This window comes from Haliotis cracherodii, unplaced genomic scaffold (assembly GCF_022045235.1).
Source record: "Haliotis cracherodii isolate W230 unplaced genomic scaffold, xgHalCrac1.p SCAF_4, whole genome shotgun sequence".
Classification (NCBI taxonomy): Eukaryota; Metazoa; Mollusca; class Gastropoda; order Lepetellida; family Haliotidae; genus Haliotis; species Haliotis cracherodii.
In genome coordinates, this window is record NW_027266297.1 from 10,626,169 (window position 1) to 10,649,224 (window position 23,056).

At 38.6% G+C, this 23,056-nt stretch overlaps 2 protein-coding genes across 2 annotated transcripts; one reads left to right on the top strand and one right to left on the bottom strand.

The window, feature by feature from the left end:
- Positions 1-1,818: 1,818 nt before the first annotated feature.
- LOC139479072 (transmembrane protein 14C-like) lies at positions 1,819-10,541 on the bottom strand. The gene is made up of 5 exons (XM_071261822.1): positions 10,469-10,541; positions 10,094-10,183; positions 6,150-6,251; positions 4,704-4,791; positions 1,819-3,257 (listed from the first exon to the last, which is right to left on the bottom strand). The coding sequence occupies exons 2-5, from the start codon at positions 10,167-10,169 to the stop codon at positions 3,215-3,217; spliced, it is 309 nt and encodes a 102-aa protein (XP_071117923.1). The 5' UTR covers positions 10,170-10,183; positions 10,469-10,541; the 3' UTR covers positions 1,819-3,214.
- Positions 10,398-21,286, top strand: LOC139479071 (proteasome assembly chaperone 3-like). The gene is made up of 4 exons (XM_071261821.1): positions 10,398-10,460; positions 13,398-13,499; positions 17,486-17,572; positions 18,880-21,286. The coding sequence occupies exons 1-4, from the start codon at positions 10,398-10,400 to the stop codon at positions 19,018-19,020; spliced, it is 393 nt and encodes a 130-aa protein (XP_071117922.1). The 3' UTR covers positions 19,021-21,286.
- Positions 21,287-23,056: the final 1,770 nt, after the last annotated feature.

A 23,056-nucleotide genomic window follows, 5' to 3' on the forward strand; every position in this document is an offset into this window, starting at 1 on the left:
AAAATGCTAGTTGAGGGACTATAGACACAAACTATGGAAGAGTTGTCAGAATTTCATTTAGAGGTATCGTGTCTGTCAGCAATCGGATGTTGGTGAGATTGTGGTTCGTACATACACCACTTCTGTTATATCCAGTGAATACATATGGTTACTGTGTGATGTATTTATGTATAGCTTAAGAATAGGCTTAAGAATAGGTCTTCAGCAACCCATGCTTGCCGTAAAAGGCGACTATGCTTGTCGTAAGAGGCAACTAATGGGATCAGGTGGTCAGGCTCGCTGACTTGGTTGATGCATGTCATCGTATCCCAATTGCGTGGATCGATGCTCATGATTTCAATCCCTGGATTGTGTGGTCCATATAGCTGGAATATTGCCGAGTGCAGCGTTACACAACAGAGACTGAAGCAGGATACACTTACATGCATCTGCCCAGGGGACACTCGGTCCAAATATTAGACTGCTTATGTCAAGTACGAGCTACTATTCTGACCTGGAATCATTGATTTGAATATTTACAGACCGCCGTCATATACGGTAGCTGGAATATTTCTGAGTGCTGCAGTAAACAACAAACCAAAAACAAAACTTTTATTTGGAAAATCACCTGTTCCCCCACCTTACATAACTGAGCCACCAATTACACAAGTTCCCCCATCTTACATAACTGAGCCACCAATTACACAAGTTCCCCCATCTTCCATAACAGAGCCACCAATTACACAAGTTCCCCCATCTTACATAACTGAGCCACCAATTACACAAGTTCCTCCACCTTACATAACTGAGCCTCCAATTACACAAGTTCCTCCACCTTACATAACTGAGCCACCAATTACACAAGTTCCTCCACCTTACATAACTGAGCCACCAATTACACAAGTCCCCCCCATCTTACATAACTGAGCAACCAATTACACAAGTTCCCCCATCTTACATAACAGAGCTACCAATTACACAAGTTCCTCCATCTTACATAACTGAGCCACCAATTACACAAGTTCCCCCATCTTACATAACTGAGCAACCAATTACACAAGTTCCCCCATCTTACATAACAGAGCTACCAATTACACAAGTTCCTCCACCTTACATAACTGAGCCACCAATTACACAAGTTCCCCCATCTTACATAACTGAGCCACCAATTACACAAGTTCGTCCATCTTACATAACTTACGTATCTCAATGCTTAACTGGTGCTGTTCAGAATGAAGTTATGCAGTCTGGCAGACAGGAGGTTCTTGCTATGAACCATTTGGTGTAGAACTTGCATGACTGGTTAAGTTATTACATTTAAAGGAGGGAGAGAGCCCTCAGAACCCCCCCCCCCCCACCCCCCCATCTGGATCCACCACTTATGTGCCTCATCACCTGTCAAATGCAAATTGCTGAATCTGATTGTGATATACAAGTCAAAGAGTGAGTGAGTGAGTATGGTTTTACGCTGCTTTTTGCAATATTCCAGCAATATCACGGCAGGGGGACACCAGAAGTGGGCTTCACACGTTGCACCCATGTTGGGAATCAAACCTGGGTCTTGGGCGTGATGAGCTAACGCTTTAACCACTAGGCTACCCGACCGCCCCTCAAGTAAAAGAACACAATACTTTTACATGATCTGGTTCATCTGTCTTGGCTGCTGGGTATTAACACACAGCCTTCCAATTGTGGGTGTCCTTAAACTTGTTTTGCCAAGTATATATAGTTTCACACTGGCATTTCAGCCATATGGCGACAATCTTCTACTGCCAAGTGTTGCTGGGAAATCAAGGTAAAAAAAGCTCACATTTTTTACAAATCTTTATTATTTCTACACTTGCATACACATTTCAACTGCACACAAATGTGAGATGAAGGTACCACAGAAACCATCACCATCTGTACGAAATTAACACTGTATTTAATCACAACAATATACAAATAAGGTCCATCACTGGACATTTCTTTCATAAACAATTATTTAAACCATTAGGACTTCATGGTATTACTGGTATGCTGCAATATACACATTACAATATCCTTTTCTGTGTTCCAGCATATTGGGTAAAAACAACACAACAATTTTTGTTATTTGTATCACTTGACCTAAAATCTGCACAGAAATTTATTCACATATGAGGTTTCCTTTCAAAATCAATTGACAAAATCCCTGAAACACAGAAATGATCTTTTTGTCTTTATCTCCCCTGTATCCATAACTACAAAATGGCGGCAACTGACCATACTGAGCAAAATTTACATTACTATGTAGAAAATAGTATCTGAATGGACAGTCAGTGTAAATCACTGTCAAACACTTTAGCTACCAATATATCATACGATGTATCGCAATATAGACACAGGTAACATATTTTGCAATACAATTTGTTTACCAATACACAACCCTACAAACCATTTCTTTAACATACATAATCTCTATCAAAATCTGTGATCTGCCTCTTTCTCAGTAAAACAAGAGATGCATGGTGACCTAGTCTTTCTGCAAATAAGCCCCTGAAGATATTACTACTTTCATGGCCTAATGTCTCAACAAGCACCAGGGCATGGGCCAAGTGAACCCTCATTGACAAAGGAATGTGATGAGATTTGATTGATGGGATAATATTGGCAATCTTACCTTTGGATGCCTTTTAGCATGAGTAAGTTGTGTTTCATGCCGCTTTGAACAGTATTTCAGTTGTATCATGGCCTGTCATCTTGATGTGGGAGCACAGCCCGAAATAATGCAACGTGTACCTCTTTGGTGAAGTTGTGTACGGTACTGACAACCAAGATTGAGTGAATATTGTTTTACTCTGCTTTCAGCTGGGATTGGAACCCATACTGCAGATCCAGGCATGACTAAGGGCCACTACTCTGTACAGAGTGACAGTTACATGAGTGGCGGACTCTGACCCATCTTGACACAGAAGGTTATGAGATGTTTTAAATGATCTATTATAGAGATACAGAAACAGGACTACGGTTGTCTTGCCTTGTGGTTCACGATTGTTGCATAACAAAAACTAGACAGTAAGACATTTTTCTACAGAGAAAGGAAATTTGGCAAAAGGCATTTTGATGGTGTAATAAAAAGAGAGCAAATTAGTCTAAAAACAGTCAAGTCCTATTGACTGAAAAATATAATCTACTGTTCATTGTCACCAACAATGACATTTCATGGAGGTTGATGATGAAGCGATGATGTTTCCACTTCGAGGTCCTTGACAGCTCACTGAGTTAGTCGATACCCGTACCTCATCAGCATTAATAAACTGAAAACAGAGGATAAGTAGGGTGTCAAGATACAACTACATAATGCTTGTCATTAAAGGTGGGCAACGTATCCCATTTGTGTAGATTGATGCTCATCATGTCAATCACACAATTGTCTGATCCAGATTTGATTATTTACCTTGTTTACAGATTGCTATGAAATACTGTATTTGACATAATAAGCGCCCAGGGCGCTCTCAAAATTAAAAATAGGGGGCTCTTATCAGACTATAATTTTGGTGAAAGAGTTGAACGATAGTAAATTTTGTGGTTTATGCTTACAGCCTGAAATGATACAAAAGAAAAGTCTGTTCGTTTTATAAACCACAGATATATTTTTCCAGAATATAATTGCCCGAAATTAAGAGTCCATATAACACACGACTGCGTATTATACACGAATATATAAGGCTAGTGTAGATTGATCAATCGGAAGGGTGCAATTTGGGATTGTTTACTAGCCACTATATTAGCAAATATTGCCGCAGGCGCTTATTAGGGAAGGGCGCTTATTACGTCGAATATGGTAGCTGGAATATTGCAGCGTGTGGCATTAAACAACAAACAAACACCATATCATGATCCTTAGTCACAACACAGTACATGTCAGTATATAAATTTTCCACAATTATCATGTTACATTTTATGTGGCCTGGGTGGTTGTGCTATTAACTGTTTTTTATTTAATTCGTCACCCTCCTGAGACAAGGGAGTTAACAGACTATAAAGTCCAGTTTCCACTCTTGCCAAACTAAGCTGGAATTTCTTGGTTTGATCGTAGCGCCACTCGTGGCCATTACAGGTTATGTCCCTTCTATGTCCCTGCTATTGACCAATCAGATTCCACCTCTGATATCAATTACATTTGCTTCAAACAAAATGGCAGCATCCGGTGAAGAAGATCTGATTGATAATCAAGATCTATATTGTACCTAGATCAAAAACATGAAAAGATTTTAAAACTATCTGTTGACGCCCAGTTGACAGTACACATGCTTTGCAAATCCTGCAACCGACCAAACCTGCACGGCTGTCGATTTCGCTATGTGATTTTGACTGGACTATGCATGGACAAAATATAACTCCATAATTCCTGCCTAGTTCGGCAAGGGTGGAAACTGGACTCTTATAGTCAGTTAAGTCCCTCGCTTCTAGAAGATGTTATTTCGTATTACTGACTAATTTATCCTCACTCTGATAACAAATATAATGCATTTTGTTTGTAAGGTAATGCCAGCCTGAGTAAATACTACTTTGTGAAAATCGATACAGAATTAAAACAATGGAAACATTGGAAGGTGTATTGAGTATCATATCGTCAGAGGAAGATTTGTTATACATCAGTGCATCAGTTAATCATGACAACCCTACATCCTTCCATAAGCTTCCTGACATTCAATGGATTTAAGTTTCCACTTTTAACACTTTCAACAATGAGTTTTTACCTCAAAGATGCTACCATCCCTGCTGGCATGAACTTGCCCGAGCTGATAAACCTGTAGCCCATGACGCCCGTCAATAGCGCACTTGTGGCTGAAACACAATTTCATCAACTAGTCAGCATTCAACATTTATAAAATCTAGCCTTGTCTTATATAGGTGAGGTGAAATGAGTGAGTGAGTGAGTTGGGTTTAACACTATTTTTAACATTATTCCAGTTATATCACAGCGTGTCAGCTTAATGTGGGAGGAAAGCCCAAAGTGATGCAGGCCTCAGACGTTTACCACTTTGGTGAAACCCACAAGCACGGGTATGGTGCTGACAAACCTAGAAACATAATAGGGCGAACCGGGATTCGAACCCACAATCATAGGTTTCTGGCGTGCACCAAGGGACGCAACTCTGCACAGCAAATCGCGGCGCCTTAGACGACTGGGCCACCCGTGGCCCCTGAGGTGAAATGAGGCTTACCACATCTATACTGCCAGGGCTTGCATTTTGGTAAACATAAGAATAGGTTCACCAAAATATGAGCCCTGCAATTGTGCAGGATGTCACTTTCAAGATTACTGCACTTACCTAGCTATGTACATGCCACTGCTTGTACCAATACGGACTAATGCCGGTTTTGTAGTGCTAGCCCACTGAGATACATGCCACAGTTTAAGAAGAATACCCCACTCAGACACAGAATACTGACTCCGAGCCAACCAGTCCTTGTTTTAGCCCCTTAATGCCAAGTGCCAGACAGGGTTACAACAAGTACCATCTTTTAACGTCTTTTGGTATGATGTGGCCAGAGATCGAGCTCCAGACCTTCCACTCTCCGGGTGGACGCTCTACCACAAGACCACAGAGTCAGTCAAATACAATACACCCTACCCGTGAAGATCCAGGGTAGAAATAGGTCTTCAGCAAACCCATTCTTGTCGTAAAAGGCGACTATGCTTGTCATAAGAGCCGACTAATGGGATCGGGTGGTCAGGCTCGCTGACTTGGTTGATGCATGACATCGTATCCCATTTGCGTGGATCGATGCTCATGATGTCAATCACTGGATTGTCTGGTCCAGACTTGATTATTTACAGACCGCCATCATATAGCTGGAACATTGCTGAGTGCAGCGTTAAACACCAAATAAACAAACAAACAAACTGTCCCCTGTCAACTAATGGTGAAAGTTCTTTGCCATGTCCATGAGGGATATATAACCTTTACTTCCCTATTGCTCATAAGTTATTCCCAAATTACAACATACATACATGTCCCAGCTGTAATAATGAACTAGTCCAGGTAAACTAGTGGTTGACAGCACGAGCAACAGTCCATGGTGTCAGGTGTACACACAATCATCCAGATAACACAAACAGTCGCTATTGTCATGACTCATGGTAGTCTCATTACTTTGCTCAGGACCTTCAGTCTTAAAGAACAACAAGAAAAACTTACCAAGGGATAAGGACACATTTTTAGGATCATTTGTTGTCTGGTAGGCTCCAACTCCCATCACAGCTCCACAGGCCACGCCCATTGCCAGAGAGGGCATGCTCCCTGCAAGCCATTACATCACAACTTGAATAAAAATTCCGGATATACATAATCTCATTACAATCAGACCTATTACTCTGATGTGTTACTCCTCTTTGTTAAGATGTTAGGTCACTCCATGGAAGGTCTCTTCAGGTGAACCCTGACCAAACTTGGACCTCCCAATCTAAAAGAAGGATCCCTGTGGGTTCTTGGGCTAATCAGCTGTCAGCTTTCTAAAACGATTTGGGTTCATTATTTTTCCAACTCACCCAATCCTTTAAGTTGCCTCTTACAACCAACATACTTTGATAGGAACCAATTCTAACCTGGAATCCCCACGGGAATGTATCATATTGGAGGTAAAAGAGTCGGTTTTAAGAGATTGTACAGGTGGTAAAACATACTTTCATGGGATCCATTGCTGATGTCATCAAAGACACTTCTGATTGTCACTTCTTAACAATTGATTGTATATTGTAAATGTTAATACACCAAGATGCACAGGTAAGCTACAACACTATGGCTGTAATGAGTGACTTTTTGTTTCTTCTGTCATCAAAACAAAGTTACCACAATTTCAATCCGGAATCCTGAGTGAAGCTCGTCCAAATTAGACACTTTTTACTCAATCATAGAATTAACATGGCAAATTTTGGATCTAAAATTAGGTGGATTACTCAAAATTAATGAGTAGGCACAATACAGGAAGGTCACGATATTCTGATCACGATACGATACGCATCTTGATACGCAATGATACAAAAGCAAGACGTAAAGCATGTCAAGATTGAACCTTTCATGATTTTGGACAGTCAAATTTATTTTATAATAACAAGACTACTGAAGTTGTTAAGCTTCAAAGTGGAACTTTCCTTCAAAACAATTCAAAGTTCAAACACCAGAAAATAATTAATGTACACCAGTGATACAACTTCAAAGAATTTTGATGCAATGGTCGAAGAAATTGTATATGAAATTATTGTTTTATCAGGAATAATATATTCCAATATTGTGTTACTTTAGTTGCAGCTTTTACTATATATATATTTGATATCATAAGAACCACAAGTGTAGCATTTTGGTACTGGTGATTGCTGTTGCAGGATATTTTTACGTATGGAACAATTTGACCAGTCACGGTAGGGACTTCACGCGCTACAAGTATTTCGATTGCGAAAACGTTGTGTTGCCATATATCAGCCAAACTGCCACAAATATTACTTTTAACGATTCAAAGTATGGCATTATTAATATATGTATCCATTCTTTAGCAACTAAAGTTTGTTTCATTTCGTCAAAAAGCGGTAATCTGACCGTGATTGCTGTATCTCTTCACACACGATTTCACCTAACTTAATGAAAACAACATTAAATGAAATTTTGAAAAAAAATATATATATATATATTACAAAAACAAGTCCAGATATACAATGAACACGTTTTAATAACAAGATAGTATAATAATGGTTTTGAATTGCATACTTCAGTTCGGATTTGCTGACTGGTATTTCTAGTGTTATGTGCTTGCGGTGATCAGCTGATAATGTTTTTTGAGATGGGGAAAAACATCTGTCAGTGTAAAAACTGAGCTTATTAAAAATGTAAGTACGTTTTGGGAGCCCTGCATTATAACCAAGTCAGCGGTTTATTGAAAGGCACAATGGCGAGGAAACGCTGTACTTGAGATTTGCGTTCCGTATCGTGGCATATCGATAAATGGGCCCACATTTATCGTATATTGTATCATGGGTCAAGTATCGCGATGCATCGGAATATCGGTGTATCGTTTCACCCTAAGTAATGAGTGAATTTGTCTTTCTTCTATCATCAAAACAAAGTTACCACAATTTCAATCCGGAATCCATAGTGAAGCTCATCGAAATTAGACACTTTTTACTCAATCATAGAATTAACATGGCAAATTTTAGATCTAGAATTAGGTGGATTACACAAGAGTAAACAGATTCCAGTCTATTGAATACAAGCAGCTTCAGTAGAGGGATACTTACCGCTCTCATAGATCTCAAGGTGTGGAGTTGAATTTGAAACTAGGAGTGCAACATTAAGTCTCACATGTTAAATTTAGCTATGTCAAATCTACAGGTAACCTATCTTTACATTTAACAAAGTTAAAAACACAGTATATCTATCTCAATTCTACCATGACAATATTATACATAAACTCTTTGATGTAAGCAGAGATAATGACTGTCTGGCAGATAATTTTAAGGCTACTTACGTATTCAGTTATATCATAACTCCTCATACATTCTCAAGTAATTGTTTGCATTATTTCAGCCAAATCAAGATGCAATTTGTCTGTTGTTTTTTCGCAATTTTTCAATATTCATATTGTCTGAATGCGGACAGGTATCTTTTAAGACGAGCAGGCACCTTTTATGGGTCACCTTGCCAACAGTCTTGATGGGTTTTGAAATCATTTCAAACACTGGTCAAATTGCAAGCCTTCCATGTACACTCTCTTTGTCGATTTCTATTGGGTTTTTTAATATTGCAGTAACCACATAGGCATTTCTTAACCTACAATTGTAGATATCCTTATTTCAAAATGCCTAACGAAAGTGATTGAGAAATAAGTACCTTTCTTGCTTGTATTAGCTTCAGTGATGGCGTGGCTGTCAAAACAGCTGTTTCAGTCAGAGTGATTTGAAATGAAACCTCAAATTCATCCGATATATTTAAAAATTACAGTAATTTTAAACACCTTCAATCTGGTGACAGCAGTACTCATCGATATTTGTGAATCAAATGAATATTGAAGCGCATACACACTAACATCAGAAATGTTTCATCCAATTTGCTTGGCGTAAAAGAAACTACAGACATTTGAAATTCAGTAATTCAGGTGACTGCTTACAGCCAAATAATACAATTCATATTCAATGAAGAACAAGTAGAAAAGGCAAAAACTTAACAGAATCCAGTGATGATACAATGATGTGGTTAAATGAATACTTGTTGGCAGGCTATGAGTCGATTAAAAAAAACAAAAAACGTTTTCGTAAATTGAAATGTGAAATAAGAAACGTTTATTTCAAATTGGGATTTTTTTTCTGTCATTTGCTGCAAATTTGGCTTTATATTTACTCAAACATAAAAAAAAAAGTTAGAAGGAATGCGTGCATAGTCAGAAAGAAATGCAAAGAAATGTAGTGTGACAATGGAGTTTTATTGTCATTGTCACTGAACAATTATGTAAATAACCACATGTCTGTGTAGTGTTTTGGGTACCTGTGTCCTATTCAGAACCCACCCAGCCCTACTTATAATTCACAAAGGACATTAAAGGTTCATCAAAAACCTAATGGAACAAATAAATTGTGTTCAATATACATGAATGTTATATAAAGTCATTGATTGGGCTTATAACATTTTACTAATTGCAGCAAGACAAGGCTGGTATTTAAAGACTTTCATTCCAGACATTTAACCCCAATTGGCACAACAATAATTCTCTCCTTCACCTGATGATATTTCCTCCTTGCTTAGAGTTCGTATGTCAAAATAAATACAGTGGGAAGTTTTTTATTAAGTCACAAAATGCTAAAGATAGTCAATATTGTGTTGCATTTATTTTATTCTTCCCACATAAAACTAAAATAATCGGACTGCATATGTAAATTATAACTGTGCAACCCAATAAACGACCCGACCATAACACTTGAAGGTTCTACATTCTGAACTTAGGCACATCCATGATGGCACATCACTTGATAAATGAAAATTTAAATTAACGACTTCCCTGTACTCGAATATTTCTTAGGGAATAGATGTTGTCAGTTCACCAAATTCATTCGTCTGGGACTTTATACAAACATGGTAGAACAAGCGATTATATTTACCTGCTTTAACATATCCTAAGACTCCGCCAGCGGCAATAGTCGCAGCATAAGCAAAACTAATGATGTCGATCGCCATCTTGCCAGCAGGTGCTTGTTGGAAGAGATATATATACAACTAATGTTCATGGCATATATATTATGTTCACAATTTTAGAATGGAGAGCGAATAATGTAATACGTTACATAGGTAATACAATGAACGCTTATAAAAGTTTATATAAATTAATTATTCTAAATAAGTGTATTACTACATACATATGTGTATCACAATCATTAACGTAATAAGAGCAGTTGTAGTGCAAGTATGATTGTGAAAATAAAAATGGCAGCTCCCATGTCGGCAGCATTTCCAGTGATGACAAAACAGGTACACACATTCTTGATCAAATCCAATGTCGTTACTGACGTCCTTTTCCGGATGAGAGTTTCTCTGTTACAGCTCTAAGAAAGTTGCCTTGTAGTGGAAGACTGTGGTTGTAGGCCCTGGATAAGGCAGGTTTATCTGCTGATCATGACAGTTTTGTTCAATTTTTATTGGCTGGATTCCGGAACACCAGGTTGGATATGACATAACATTGAATAACGATTCTCTTCAAACACGTAGTGGTTACATATACCATGCCCACGTGAGAACACTCAGGTATCATGTTGTTAATTAATCTTAAGCCGTTGACTCGTGTCAACCTCCCGGGTGTCGAAGAAAACATAAACTAATATGAGCATAATGACCCGACTAACGAGGAATATTATGGATAGCAACCTCTGTATTACGCCTATACATACACACATTAGAGGGCTAAATCTTGACCTTTCCGAGTTCATGTGATGAATAATAGGACTGGAGAGCATGACATGAATGTACATAGAAATGAGGCAGTTTATAATAACACACACACATAAAGTGATGAGATTCACTAGTGTACAGTAGCAAATAAATGTCTGGCGTGCACTGGAAAGGAAAATTCCCTAATCTGTCCACCAACCCGTAATCGCACCAATTCTTGCCATATTTTTAGATGTTATTTCTGAACTAACATTCACACATTTATTCATATTTGTCTTTTCTATGGTTATTGTTTACCTTGATGCGCATGCGTAGTACCTTTTTCTCTCTCAGAGCAACCCAAAACTTGAGTCAAAAGTTTGCAGATTTTCCTCTAATTACATTGGATACATTTGTAAAAAGAGGTGGGACACCAATACCCTCTCTAACTTTCAACAAACCCGAAGGATCATACGGGAATGTTTGATTGGCAAGGATTGCCCATCCCAAAGGATCGTGAAAGGGTGTTTGAAGGGAAAAGGTACTGAACCCTTAGGGTCGTAAAGGGGTGCCTAGTCCGAAATGGGATCCAGGGGCTAAGAATAAGAGTTGTTGGGTGGGGGGAGAGCCTCAGCCAGCAACCAGCCAATTAGCCCAATAAAAGTAGCCCCCGGAAAACTGCAGTCTTGTCCCAAAAAATCCCTCCTGATGAAAACGAGCAAAAGTGAAAACAAGTGGTTAAGATGGAGTATTGGTGAAAATAGGTCCTTGGCGATAACTGGTTGAACCTGCTGTAGGTCTCAAGAGTTTGGTACAAAATGTCTGATGGAAACTAATTTACCGGAGCCCTGGAAAACTGTTTAAATACATGTATAAAAACATCTGATCATGCATACACTGAAGCTGACCAGGGATATGTCTAGGATTCCAAAGCTAAGTTCCCTTAGCAGTCAAACTTGGAAAAATAAATGAAGTTATTTTGTTCAAAATTGGATTTTTCTACTGTTCACGTTTTCGTAAATTGAAATTTGAAATAAGAAATGTTTATTTCAAATTGGGATTTTTTCTGTCATTTGCTGCAAATTTGGCTTTATATTTACTCAAACATAAAAAAAAAGTTAGAAGGAATGCGTGCATAGTCAGAAAGAAATGCAAAGAAATGTAGTGTGACAATGGAGTTTTATTGTTATTGTCACTGAACAATCATGTGAATAACCACATGTCTGTGTAGTGTTTTGGGTACCCCTGTCCTTTTCAGAACCCACCCAGCCCAGCCCTACTTATAATTCACAAAGGACATTAAAGGTTCATCAAAAACCTAATGGAACAAATAAATTGTTCAATATTCATGAATGTTATATTAAGTCATTGATTGGGCTTATAACATTTTACTAATTGCAGCAAGACAAGGCTGGTATTTAAAGACTTTCATTCCAGACATTTTAACCCCAATTGGCACAACAATAATTCTCTCCTACACCTGATAATATTTGCTCCCTGCTTATAGTTCGTATGTCAAAATAAATACAATGGGAAGTTTTTTTAAGTCACAAAATGCTAAAGATAGTCAATGTTGTGTTATATCTATTTTATTCTTTTATTCTTCCCACATAAAACTAAATTATCGGACTGCATATGTAAATTATAACTGTGCAACCCAATAAACGACCCGACCATAACACTTGAAGGTTCTACATTCTGAACTTATGCACATCCATGATGGCACATCACTTGATAAATGAAAATTTAAATTAACGACTTCCCTGTATTGAATATTTCTTAGGGAAAAGATGTTGTCAGTTCACCAAATTCATTCGTCCGGGACTTTATACAAACATGGTAAAACAAGCGATTATATTTACCTGCTTTAACATATCCTAAGACTCCGCCAGCGGCAATAGACGCAGCATAAGCAAAACTAATGATGTCGATCGCCATCTTGCCAGCAGGTGCTTGTTGGAAGAGATATATATTCACACATTTATTCATATTTGTCTTTTCTATGGCTATTGTTCACCTTGATGCGTATGCGTAGTACCTTTTTCTCTCTCAGAGCAACCCAAAACTTGAGTCAAAAGTTTGCAGATTTTCCTCTAATTACATTGGATACATTTGTTAAAAGAGGTGGGACACCAAAACCCTTTCTAACTTTCAACAAACCTGAAGGATCATACGGGAATGTTTGATTGGCAAGGATTGCCCATCCCAAAGGATCGTGAAAGGGTGTTTGAAGGGAAAAGGTACTGAACCCTTAGGGTCGTAAAGGGGTGCCTAGTCCGAAATGGGATCCAGGGGCTAAGAATAAGAGTTGTTGGGTGGGGGGAGAGCCTCAGCCAGCAACCAGCCAATTAGCCTAATAAAAGTAGCCCCCGGAAAACTGCAGTCTTGTCCCAAAAAATCCCTCCTGATGAAAACGAGCAAAAGTGAAAACAAGTGGTAATTATCATATTATGTGCATGCTAAGATGGAGTATTGGTAAAAATAGGTCCTTGGCGATAACTGGTTGACAGCCACTACATGTTTTCAATAATCATTTTGCAGGTGACAAAAGTGGTGAATGACAACCACACTGATGTTCTATGCAGCAGGTTTGATGACAGATTGCTTCTGGTGGTCTCTCAGCTTCAGAAGTTTGGCACTATGGTGAGGGTTATATAGGTTATTATAATGGACACTGATCTACAGCAATAACCCAGGACTTCTTGTTGCCTTTGTTATTGTCTTTCCTTGTGAGTACCCCGATGATATCCTAGAAATCCCGACTAGTTCATGACCTGTGCTGCGCCAGCAGTAAGCTCATTTGTCACTTTTATTGATAGTATAAGGGCATATCGTCACATTGATCAACAATATACTATTTTATCTTTATTTTTTCAGGTATCATCGGTAATGGTTACAAAGTTTTGATAAGTCACTTCTTGTTATTAGTTAGTATTAGTCTTAGTTTTAAACCTATCCTATCTGGCACTATGACTTTCTTCCTTTTTTCTTCGATCCTATGTGGAAATGTGCTTGAACAGAGATTACAGCTTCTAAAAAACAATCCACCCGAACACACCCCAGCATCCCCATGGTCACCTCCCAAACAAATGGAACATGCGAGTGATCCTGCGCATAGCGACCTACACAACCTGATCACATGCCTCCTCTGTCTGTCACTTCATTCTCTTTCTCACCGCAACGCCGGGGTGACATGTTTGATCATACGAGAAGGCATTTTGGTTTGTTGTTTTTTTCAATTTGCCTATACTTAGAGCAGCCATTTTTATACCATGCTAAGGGGAATGGAAAAGTATAAGGAAAACAAAGCTGATAATCTGCATCCTGTTTCTGCGCAATGTTGACCTCTGACCCACATTAAAAGAGTTGTGATTCTCGCTGATGGTACAGCCTTGAATCACACTGTACGGAATGCAAACTTTCTGGAGGCTGCATTCTCCATTTATCTCCATAAAGGAAGGATCAGGTTCAATATCGCTCTTCACTTACAGCCTACAGTCCACAAGCGGCTTGATCAACTACTTGCCACTCTCCTGATCACTCTCCTTGGGATCGCTGTTCTAAGGTTCCACAAACAGACTCCTCCACCTGATCCAGGGATCGATGTTCTCCTGATGAACACTGCAAGGCTTGGCGCTCCCACGATCGGTATTTGTGCTGGGATGGATGCTCTGGCTTGCACGAATAACCTTCAAGATCATGTGACTGCTCCCGGGTTTACTGCTCTTAGGTTTGGAGCTCCCACAATCAACACTCCAAGGATCCGTGACGCAACATTGATGGTACCCTGTCGTCCTGTTGGTTCTACAGTCCCGGTCCCATTGGTTGTGGAATATGCACCAGCTACTGCTGTTAGGGACCATCACTCTTCTCCGACTTCCGGAAAGTTTTGAATCCGTCAACCCTACTTCAGTTCTACACTGGATTGCTGATCAGCTACTATCTGGATTGCTTTATGTCAGCAGAGGAACATTTGAAGGGTTTCACGGACTCCGCAGCAAGCTCACTGAATATCTACCTCCCTCCTCAACCGGTGCTGTTAGATATCTGCGACCCATGAAGATCGGGGGTAGAATAGGTCTTCAGCAACCCATGCTTGCCGTGAAAGGCGACTATGCTTGTCGTAAGAGGCGACTAGCAGGATTGGGTGGTCAGGCTTGCTGACTTGGTTGATGCATGTCATCGATCCAAATTGCATGGATCGATGCTCATGATGTCAATCACTGGATTGTCTGGTCCAGAGTGCAGTGTTAAACAATAAACAAACAAACATAAATATCTCTACTAATCTGGATCAGGCTTTTGGTTCATTTCCTCGCTTATGAGATTGGCTTCTGTCTCCCCGGTTTGTCTTGGAGGATGACAGTACCCATGGTATATCTGCTCCCGTTTCCTTCGTCTGGATCCGTGCTCTGGATGTCAACAGGGTTCCTTTTGAACTGTCCGAGAATTGTAAACTATTCTTGGGACTTCGCTGGGATTTTGTAGAATTCATCGAAGAACTTCCCAACGAAAATGTAGAGGAACAAGAATAATTCTGTTCAATGCTACAGCAAATGAATGAAAACAAAAATGCCACTATCGTAATTACACCCATCTAAACTTATATGTATAATATTAGGCAGTTACCTTGTTCAAGAAATGTATCCGTCAATATCAACACAAAGAAAATATCCCCAATGTCTGCAGCTGTACAAAGAAACTTGCTCAACATGTTCAATGTCTCATGTCTTTGTAACAATCTAATATATTAAACTATGTATACAGCATTTCTGGATATTATAACTCGTATTTGTTTCTTTACTGATCACGTAAGTTTGTTTGAGGTGTTTCACTTAGGTGGCTTATGTCTCATTGGTCAGTTGAGATAGCACGTGTCACAGCTATTTTCATGATGTCCAAGGTTCTTTAAAAAAATCCATTAAGTGAGATAACAATTAGCAATCAATCAACATATTATCAGTTAATCATTCGAACAAAGTATGTTGTTTTTACATAGGCACTTCCAACCAGATATGGTAGTATTCCATCTGCTTTAGTAAACCTACACATGTAAGCACTTTTGACAAATCAACTGTACAAAATAACAGTGATTAATCAATCAACATATTTTCGTTTACTCCTTTGATGGATGGGCTTTTTGTAACTCTCATGCTGTGCTGTCACGTGCATATTATATAACATACATTTCACCCCACTTCAGACCTGGATTTAGATTGAATAATTACCCCAGACTCAAGAAATGCCAAATGGGAACCTTTGTCTGCTACTCTGAGTGGTTCTACCATTAATTAGACCTGTAATAAATTCTTTAACTGAGCATCTGGTGAATTTCGACAAATACACAGGTGTAGGGTTATACCAGGAAACATGGATGACAACAAGGGAGTAGTCATTGTATTACATGCAATTTGAAATCCCAAAATACTTTGACTTCCACCATTCATTTTGTACGTTTGTTTAGGTTTAAGAAGATAATAAACATGCACACTTTGTGATGTTGAAATCATCACAGATTACGGGTAGCCAATCAGTGTTCAGAAATGCGAACATAGATAAAGTTCATTTATGCTACAGACAGCAGCCCAGTCTCTTGTCACGCTCAGTTGCGCTTGCGAGCAAATCGACTCGCGGCAGCAAGTGAGAGTCAGCTGGGAAGAAGCCACAGATGAGTGCCCCTTTAAAGTTAAGGTTAATAATCAAAAGAGAACACAATAATTTAACAATCACTATTCTTCTTATTCTGCCAGCTGCAAACATACATGTTAACCACAAGAAATGGGCATACATGTAAAACAAATTGAAGAACTGGATTAAAGATAAGCTTCACAGGAGGTTAGTGGTATATTCAGAAAACTTTGTGATTAAAAAATCACAATTGATAAAAATATGTAAACCAATAAATAAATAAAACCTCTGAACCATTCATGTATATTTTGATCATAACTGTTTAAATAAGGTTATAGAATATGTTACTAAAGTTGCAGTAAATGGTGTTGTGATGACAGTTTCACCTTGTCTCAGATAGAGGTACATAAACAGCATGCTCACCTCTCAACCGTGTCCTCTATTGTCAGAGAAATATTATTTTGCTTTTAGTTGTCCCAGAACAAAGTTAGAAACTCTGAGATATCCATCCCAACCAGAGGGGTCAGGTGTGGCAGCTGTCTGACATGACTAAGACGTTACACTGCAGAGTTGCCTCCCTTAGGCTTGACTTGCCGCAAGATAGCTGTAAGCAATAATCACTCACTCACTCACTCACTCACTCACACAGACTTGCATGAAACATGTGATTATGGGTTGGAATGAGTATGATTTTAGGGTTTTCAGCATTATACCTGTGCTAGTTTCACCAACATCCAAGACCCGCATCACTTTGGATGATTTTTCCCACATCAGTCTGATACACAGCTGAAGTACTGTTAAAAGCAGCTAAACTCAAGCACTCCATCCGACCGAAGAACCTCATAGTTTTGAGAAATAAAGTGTGCTGACATTGGCAGTCAGATTATAGCAAAACCTGTATTTGCATCCATCCAACACTTGTGATTCCGAAATACACCCATCCTTTTTCTACTCTATCCTCGCTTGCACATGATTTTTAGTGTAAGCCCTTATTGTTGCAGGTACAGATCAGTCGGAACATTGTCCTGGATGAGATGCAACAGTCCACATCGGTATACTCCACAAAAGTCCTTCTTGGGTCAGATGAGGTGAGATTCTTATTCATTGCCACATACTTTCTATTACTCATCAAAACTGAAACTCATCCTTTATTTGTGTCTGTAAATTCAAGGACAGAATGGAATGCTGGTGCGCAAATGTTAAATACCGGTACCGTATTCTACGTAATAAGCACCACGCTCTAATTAACACCCACGGCGATATTTGCTAATATATTGGCAAGTGAAGAATCCCAATTAGCATCCCTTCCGATTGATCAATGTACACAAGACTTATTTATTTGTGTATAATACGCACTCGTGTGTTATATACACTCTTTATTATGGGCAATTAAATTCTTGAAATTTATCTTTCAACTCTGTTTTTTCCACCAAATAATTTTCTAATAAGAGCCCCCTATTTCTAATTTTGATGCTTATTACGTCGAATATGGTAATTGACCCTCAGCATTTCTGTAGTCATGCATAGTGGGTTTGCGGAAAGCGTGCACACCGGCTTTTATGTTTGACAACATATAAGTCAATTCTTAATAATATGTGAACAGTATTAATTTCACAGACTGCTTATGTAATCCTTAACACAGAACCTGGAGACAACTATACAAAATAAGTGCTATCATTCTGTGCAATTATGCACAAGCCCCGCCCATTCTATTTTCAACCAATCAGCGAACAGTAGTCCATTAGGATGTGTGGTCTAATTGTTTTCTCGGTTTGTGGTAACATTAATGCAAAACAAATTGCTTTTTGAGCTAACCATATGCCATGGAATCACTTGCAATTGATTTATTGTGAATTGGATACTGTTTAAATATTATAGAATAATCAACTTTGTTCTGACCAATCAAACTACAGTTCTCCGGCTGAGTTATTTAGAAACATAAAACAAATTAACTTTAAGAATGCATACATCTCTGATTTAATTGAAATGTAGTTTTTGTGTATTCATTTAATTAAATTTTGATGTAATATCATTTTGTGACTTTGTTCTCATCATTTTGGTTTAACCTTTAGTTGCCTTAAAGGTGTTATGAGTACACAATGGGAAGGACTCAAGAAATATATTTTCTATAATAGTTCTAATAAGTGTAATTGGTTTAGACCAAATAAATTTGTAATGAACATAATTTTCTTAGCAATATGAAGAAACATGGAAGTCAAATTATAGGGATAAAAAAAAGATTAAAATATTTATCTCAAAATTGTTTCTTTTGTAATTTTTTTCCAATTTATGGATTGTCTGATTCAATGAAAAAAGGAAAAGAATTTATGCTTCTGTATAACCTGATTTTATATCCTAAGCCTTTGTGGTAATTACATTTTTTTCACTGTTTCAGCCTCTTACCCATGTCCTAGCTAAAAATCTAATAGCTGAGGTGAAAACAACCAAACCCATTATCCTAACAATGTCTCTGAAAGACACCACCCCACAGACAGTGAAAGCTCTAGCTGCATTGGTCAAGGAAGTTGTCAGCTGACACAAACAGCCAATCAGTGATGAGATACCATGTCAAGAAATCCAACCCAGTCTCATGAAGTACGATGGGTCGATGACTATGTGAAGTCAACCGTGAAAACATGGCTTATACCTATCATTCCTAGGGAGGCTTAATTTGACAGTAATGAATTGTGTTTGTCAGTGTACTTCCAAGACGTCACGTACGACACTGTGTATGAAGGCAAATACTAGGACATTGAGAGGTATATATTTGTCCTCATTTCTTATGCAGGAGTAAGAGTACATGAATTTTGTTTTGCACTTCATTTGTAATATTTCATACTGTTGTGTATGACTCAAAGGACGTAGAAAAGTGTGGCATATCAACTGGTCACACATTAAGCTTGGAAGTTAAGTTGTCCTTGTCATAGCCCCAATGTTAAAAGTTAAATATTTAGGGGCGCCTAGATACAAATACTTAGCAGCAAGGATCCCTGGATCCCCTCTGGTTTCAAACACTGCTTTATCCAAGTGTTTGATGCATCCAAGAGAGTTTCTCAACATAATTCACAACAACAATAACATAATTCACAACAACAATAGAAGGATATTGTATGTGAACTACATAAGATTCTGTATGGAAAAGTTCAGAGGTCAAATAAATGATGAAATTTGAAGGAATGTGCTGGGAATTGATAATCAGTTCAACACAACTGAGACTCATCAAAGCTCAACACAACCGAGACATCTCAGCGTTCAAGACTACAGTGTTCAACTGAATAATGAAATGCTTGCCAATACTGTGGACTCAGTAGTATGTAGTGAACAACTGTCTATGCCATAGGGGTATGGGGTCACACTAGGATGTTTTTGAGCTGTAGCACTTGGAAGTTTAATCAATTAGTCAATCAATAGTTTATCCATGCTTTGAATGTGTAGATCTGTTAATCATGTTAATAATTCAATCAAAGATTTTATGATATCAATAAGCTCCAAATGTTTACATATTTGAAAATGAAGACCATGTGTACATACAGTGCCTGAAGTAAGCATGTTGGTTGAATTAATGTTGGCCATGATGTAAACAGCTTGTTTCTCACTGGAAGTGAGTGTTGGTTTTATTTAAATGCATATACACTTAGTGGTACAGGGTCTCTGAGATCCTCAAAGTTAGGAACAGCTAACTGCATACCACTCCAACCAGAACTGGAGTCCTCTTGTTTGTGTGTCACAGCTGATTAATGACCACAAGCTCTTGTGTACCAGATGACATGTGTGTGTCTGTGTCTGTGTCTGTGTCTGTGTCTCTGCGTGCACGTGCAGAAAAAAATTGTCTGCTTTTAAATTATTGATATTTGGGGATTTCGATGTACTTTCGAAACACATTAAATGTTTTGCAGATTAAAAAAAGGATATTGGTCAACTTGTAGCTAAACCATTTAAATTTACACTTATTGTGCATACTATAATGGTCATATTAATGCTTTCAAAAGAGGGCAAGACATGTTACAAAGTATAACTCTTTTACCATGAAACATTTATCAAGTCAATTATGTACGAAAATATTAACAGTACAGTAGATCGACGAATAATTAACACAAATGTTCAAAATTAACAAATTAAGTTTTTACATGTACCCGAAACAATACATACAAACTGGGTTCATATCTGCTCCTCAGCCAAGCCCCTGCTCTATGCATCAGCCTAAAAGGAGCCAGGAACCAGTTCAGTCACCTAAGTTGCATGAAGGATGCAGGGGCACGGATGCAACTTAACCTGAAGCCTTTAGGGGCAAGGGTGGCCCATGCATATCAGGCACCACAATTGGCTGTGCACAGTTGCTTCCCTTGGGCATGCCAGAAACCTATGATCGTGGGTTCGTATCCTGGTTTGCCCCAATTATGTTTCTAGGTTTGTCAGCACCATACCTGTGCTCGTGGGTTTCACCGAAGTGGTAAACGTCTGAGACATGCATCACTTCGGGCTTTCCTCCCACATTAAGCTGACATGCCGTGATATAACTGGAATGCTGTTGAAAGCGCCATTCAACCCAAGCCAAAGGACGCAATTCTGCACAGCGAATCACAGCGCCTTAGATGACTGGGTCACTTGTGCGCACCCCCCCCATATGGATGAGCCCCATTGATGCCCTCATTCAAAGAGGAACACAATAATATCTTCACTCTTTTAAAGTGTGATGCCCCAGCTCTTGGTGGCAGTTGTTGCTTTTGTTAAATGTATGCCTGGAATCTCCACATGTGTTTGGGGTGAAGCAGTTGTCTGTTTATAATGAGCAAGTGTTGATCTGTTAACACGTATGTGTTTCATTAATCTTTTTTATTTTGTTTAAAAAAATAAATGAAATAAAAGAAAGACGTCAAGTGTTGTTTATTGGGTATCCTCAGTGGAGAGTGTGGATACAGCTTGAATGTACAAGGGAGACAACTGTTGCATCTTTGTTGGTTTTCATGCCGTTTGAAGGAGAAGCTCTTCTACACTGTAAATTAAATAAGAAAATTTGATTTATATTTTCTTTTCTGACAAAGAATATTTCACAAGAGAAAGATGTGAATACCATGCATGCCCTAGACTAAACTATGGAAGTTCTGGGTCAGCCTGTGGAGGGAGGTCCTGTGTACAGCACATAGGTCACATATTAGACGAGGAAAGTAAATGGATGGGTGACCGGGTTCAAGCTTGACTCCTGAGAGTTTCTAGGGCTTTGGTCCTGCACGACATTTACACACATGTAACATGTGGTGTCGCCTTCGGCACGAGGCAAGTGACTTTTGTTTGAAATGTGCCTCTGTTCACCCAGCCGTGAATGGGTGGTAATGTGACAGCCTTCTAACACCTCATAGACAGCTTGTGTTGTATACTCCCCAGGGAGCTGAGAATGACATTCAAGAGCACACTGATCAATTGATCGGGGTATTAATGGTGTAATGCTTTGAGCTTAGTTTATGGAATCTAATGCATAATACATGCTCAATATTATTATCCCCCCAGTTTGAAAAACAGGGATATAGCAATCACCATGTTCATCCATCAGCTATCTGTTTTCCATTTCCAGAGCAGAACGCCAAAACGGTTCAATATTTCTTGTTGAAACTTTGTATATACAGGTCAGTCTAGTGGGAAACTGGTGCCTTTTGATGATTTGTGATTTTTTTTTGTTGTTGATTTTTTTCATTTTTCCAGGATGACAAGTTTGAGTAATACTGAAAATGAGAGTTGTACTCGTTTCCTGAGCAGACCTCCATAACTGTTGAATATTTCTAGATGAAACTTGCCAAACAGATCAGTCTAGTAGTGAGCCAGTGCCTTTTGATGATTTCGGATTTTTAAAAATACTGAACAGCGTTAACTGAAGGTATCTAATGGCAATGAACCCAAAGTGGGGTATAAGTAGCCAAACTCCATTTCCAAATTGCACCAGACTGGGGGGATATGTCATCTCCCGATGACTCTTGTGATAAATTATTTCCACTTTTCCCGAAAAAGAATTATTGTGAGTAGAGAGATTTATCAAAAGCAGCCAAGATTAGTCCCCAAGTCTGCGGCAAATGTCAGTACATATACCCTAATGGGAATAAAAGAATTCCTAAACTAATGTGATGGCTTGGACAAGGTGCCTTATATTTCACTTATAACAGGACCAATAAAGAGACTTCAATGCATAAATTTACTTTAGTGCGCTGAATGCTGTGTGCAATTACAATGTTAAAACACCTCTAAAATAAAAAATGTCCCAGTTTTGAAATAAATACAATTTTATTGTCAATTTGCCAGAGAAAGCACATTGTTCGGAATCCTATAGTTATCCCTGACTTACATATCTTATAGCATCACTTTTTTACCTGGTTTTAGATTGTGGGCAAGAAACTGAATTATGAAAGACTCTGGCTGATCGTGATTATCACACTTTGAGGTTGTGTTTTTCTAACTAATTGAGCTTTCATTTCCAATGAATTTATATAGTCTGTCAGTCCATTAAGCTTCACTTCAGATCAGTCCTCCCTATGAAAGTTGATATATAATTATCGTACTCACGAAGTGATGACAAGACCTACCTT

Excerpts from the sequence above, each read along its gene's own strand:
- LOC139479071 (XM_071261821.1), top strand. The coding sequence starts at position 10,398 with ATGATTGTGAAAATAAAAATGGCAGCTCCCATGTCGGCAGCATTTCCA. Across the intron at positions 13,500-17,485 it reads TTCAGAAGTTTGGCACTATG|GTACAGATCAGTCGGAACAT; the intron begins GTGAGGGTTATA and ends TTATTGTTGCAG. Across the intron at positions 17,573-18,879 it reads TCCTTCTTGGGTCAGATGAG|CCTCTTACCCATGTCCTAGC; the intron begins GTGAGATTCTTA and ends TCACTGTTTCAG.
- LOC139479072 (XM_071261822.1), bottom strand. The coding sequence starts at position 10,169 with ATGGCGATCGACATCATTAGTTTTGCTTATGCTGCGACTATTGCCGCT. Across the intron at positions 4,792-6,149 it reads AAATGTGTCCTTATCCCTTG|CCACAAGTGCGCTATTGACG; the intron begins GTAAGTTTTTCT and ends ATTGTGTTTCAG. Across the intron at positions 3,258-4,703 it reads GGGATGGTAGCATCTTTGAG|TTTATTAATGCTGATGAGGT; the intron begins GTAAAAACTCAT and ends CTCTGTTTTCAG.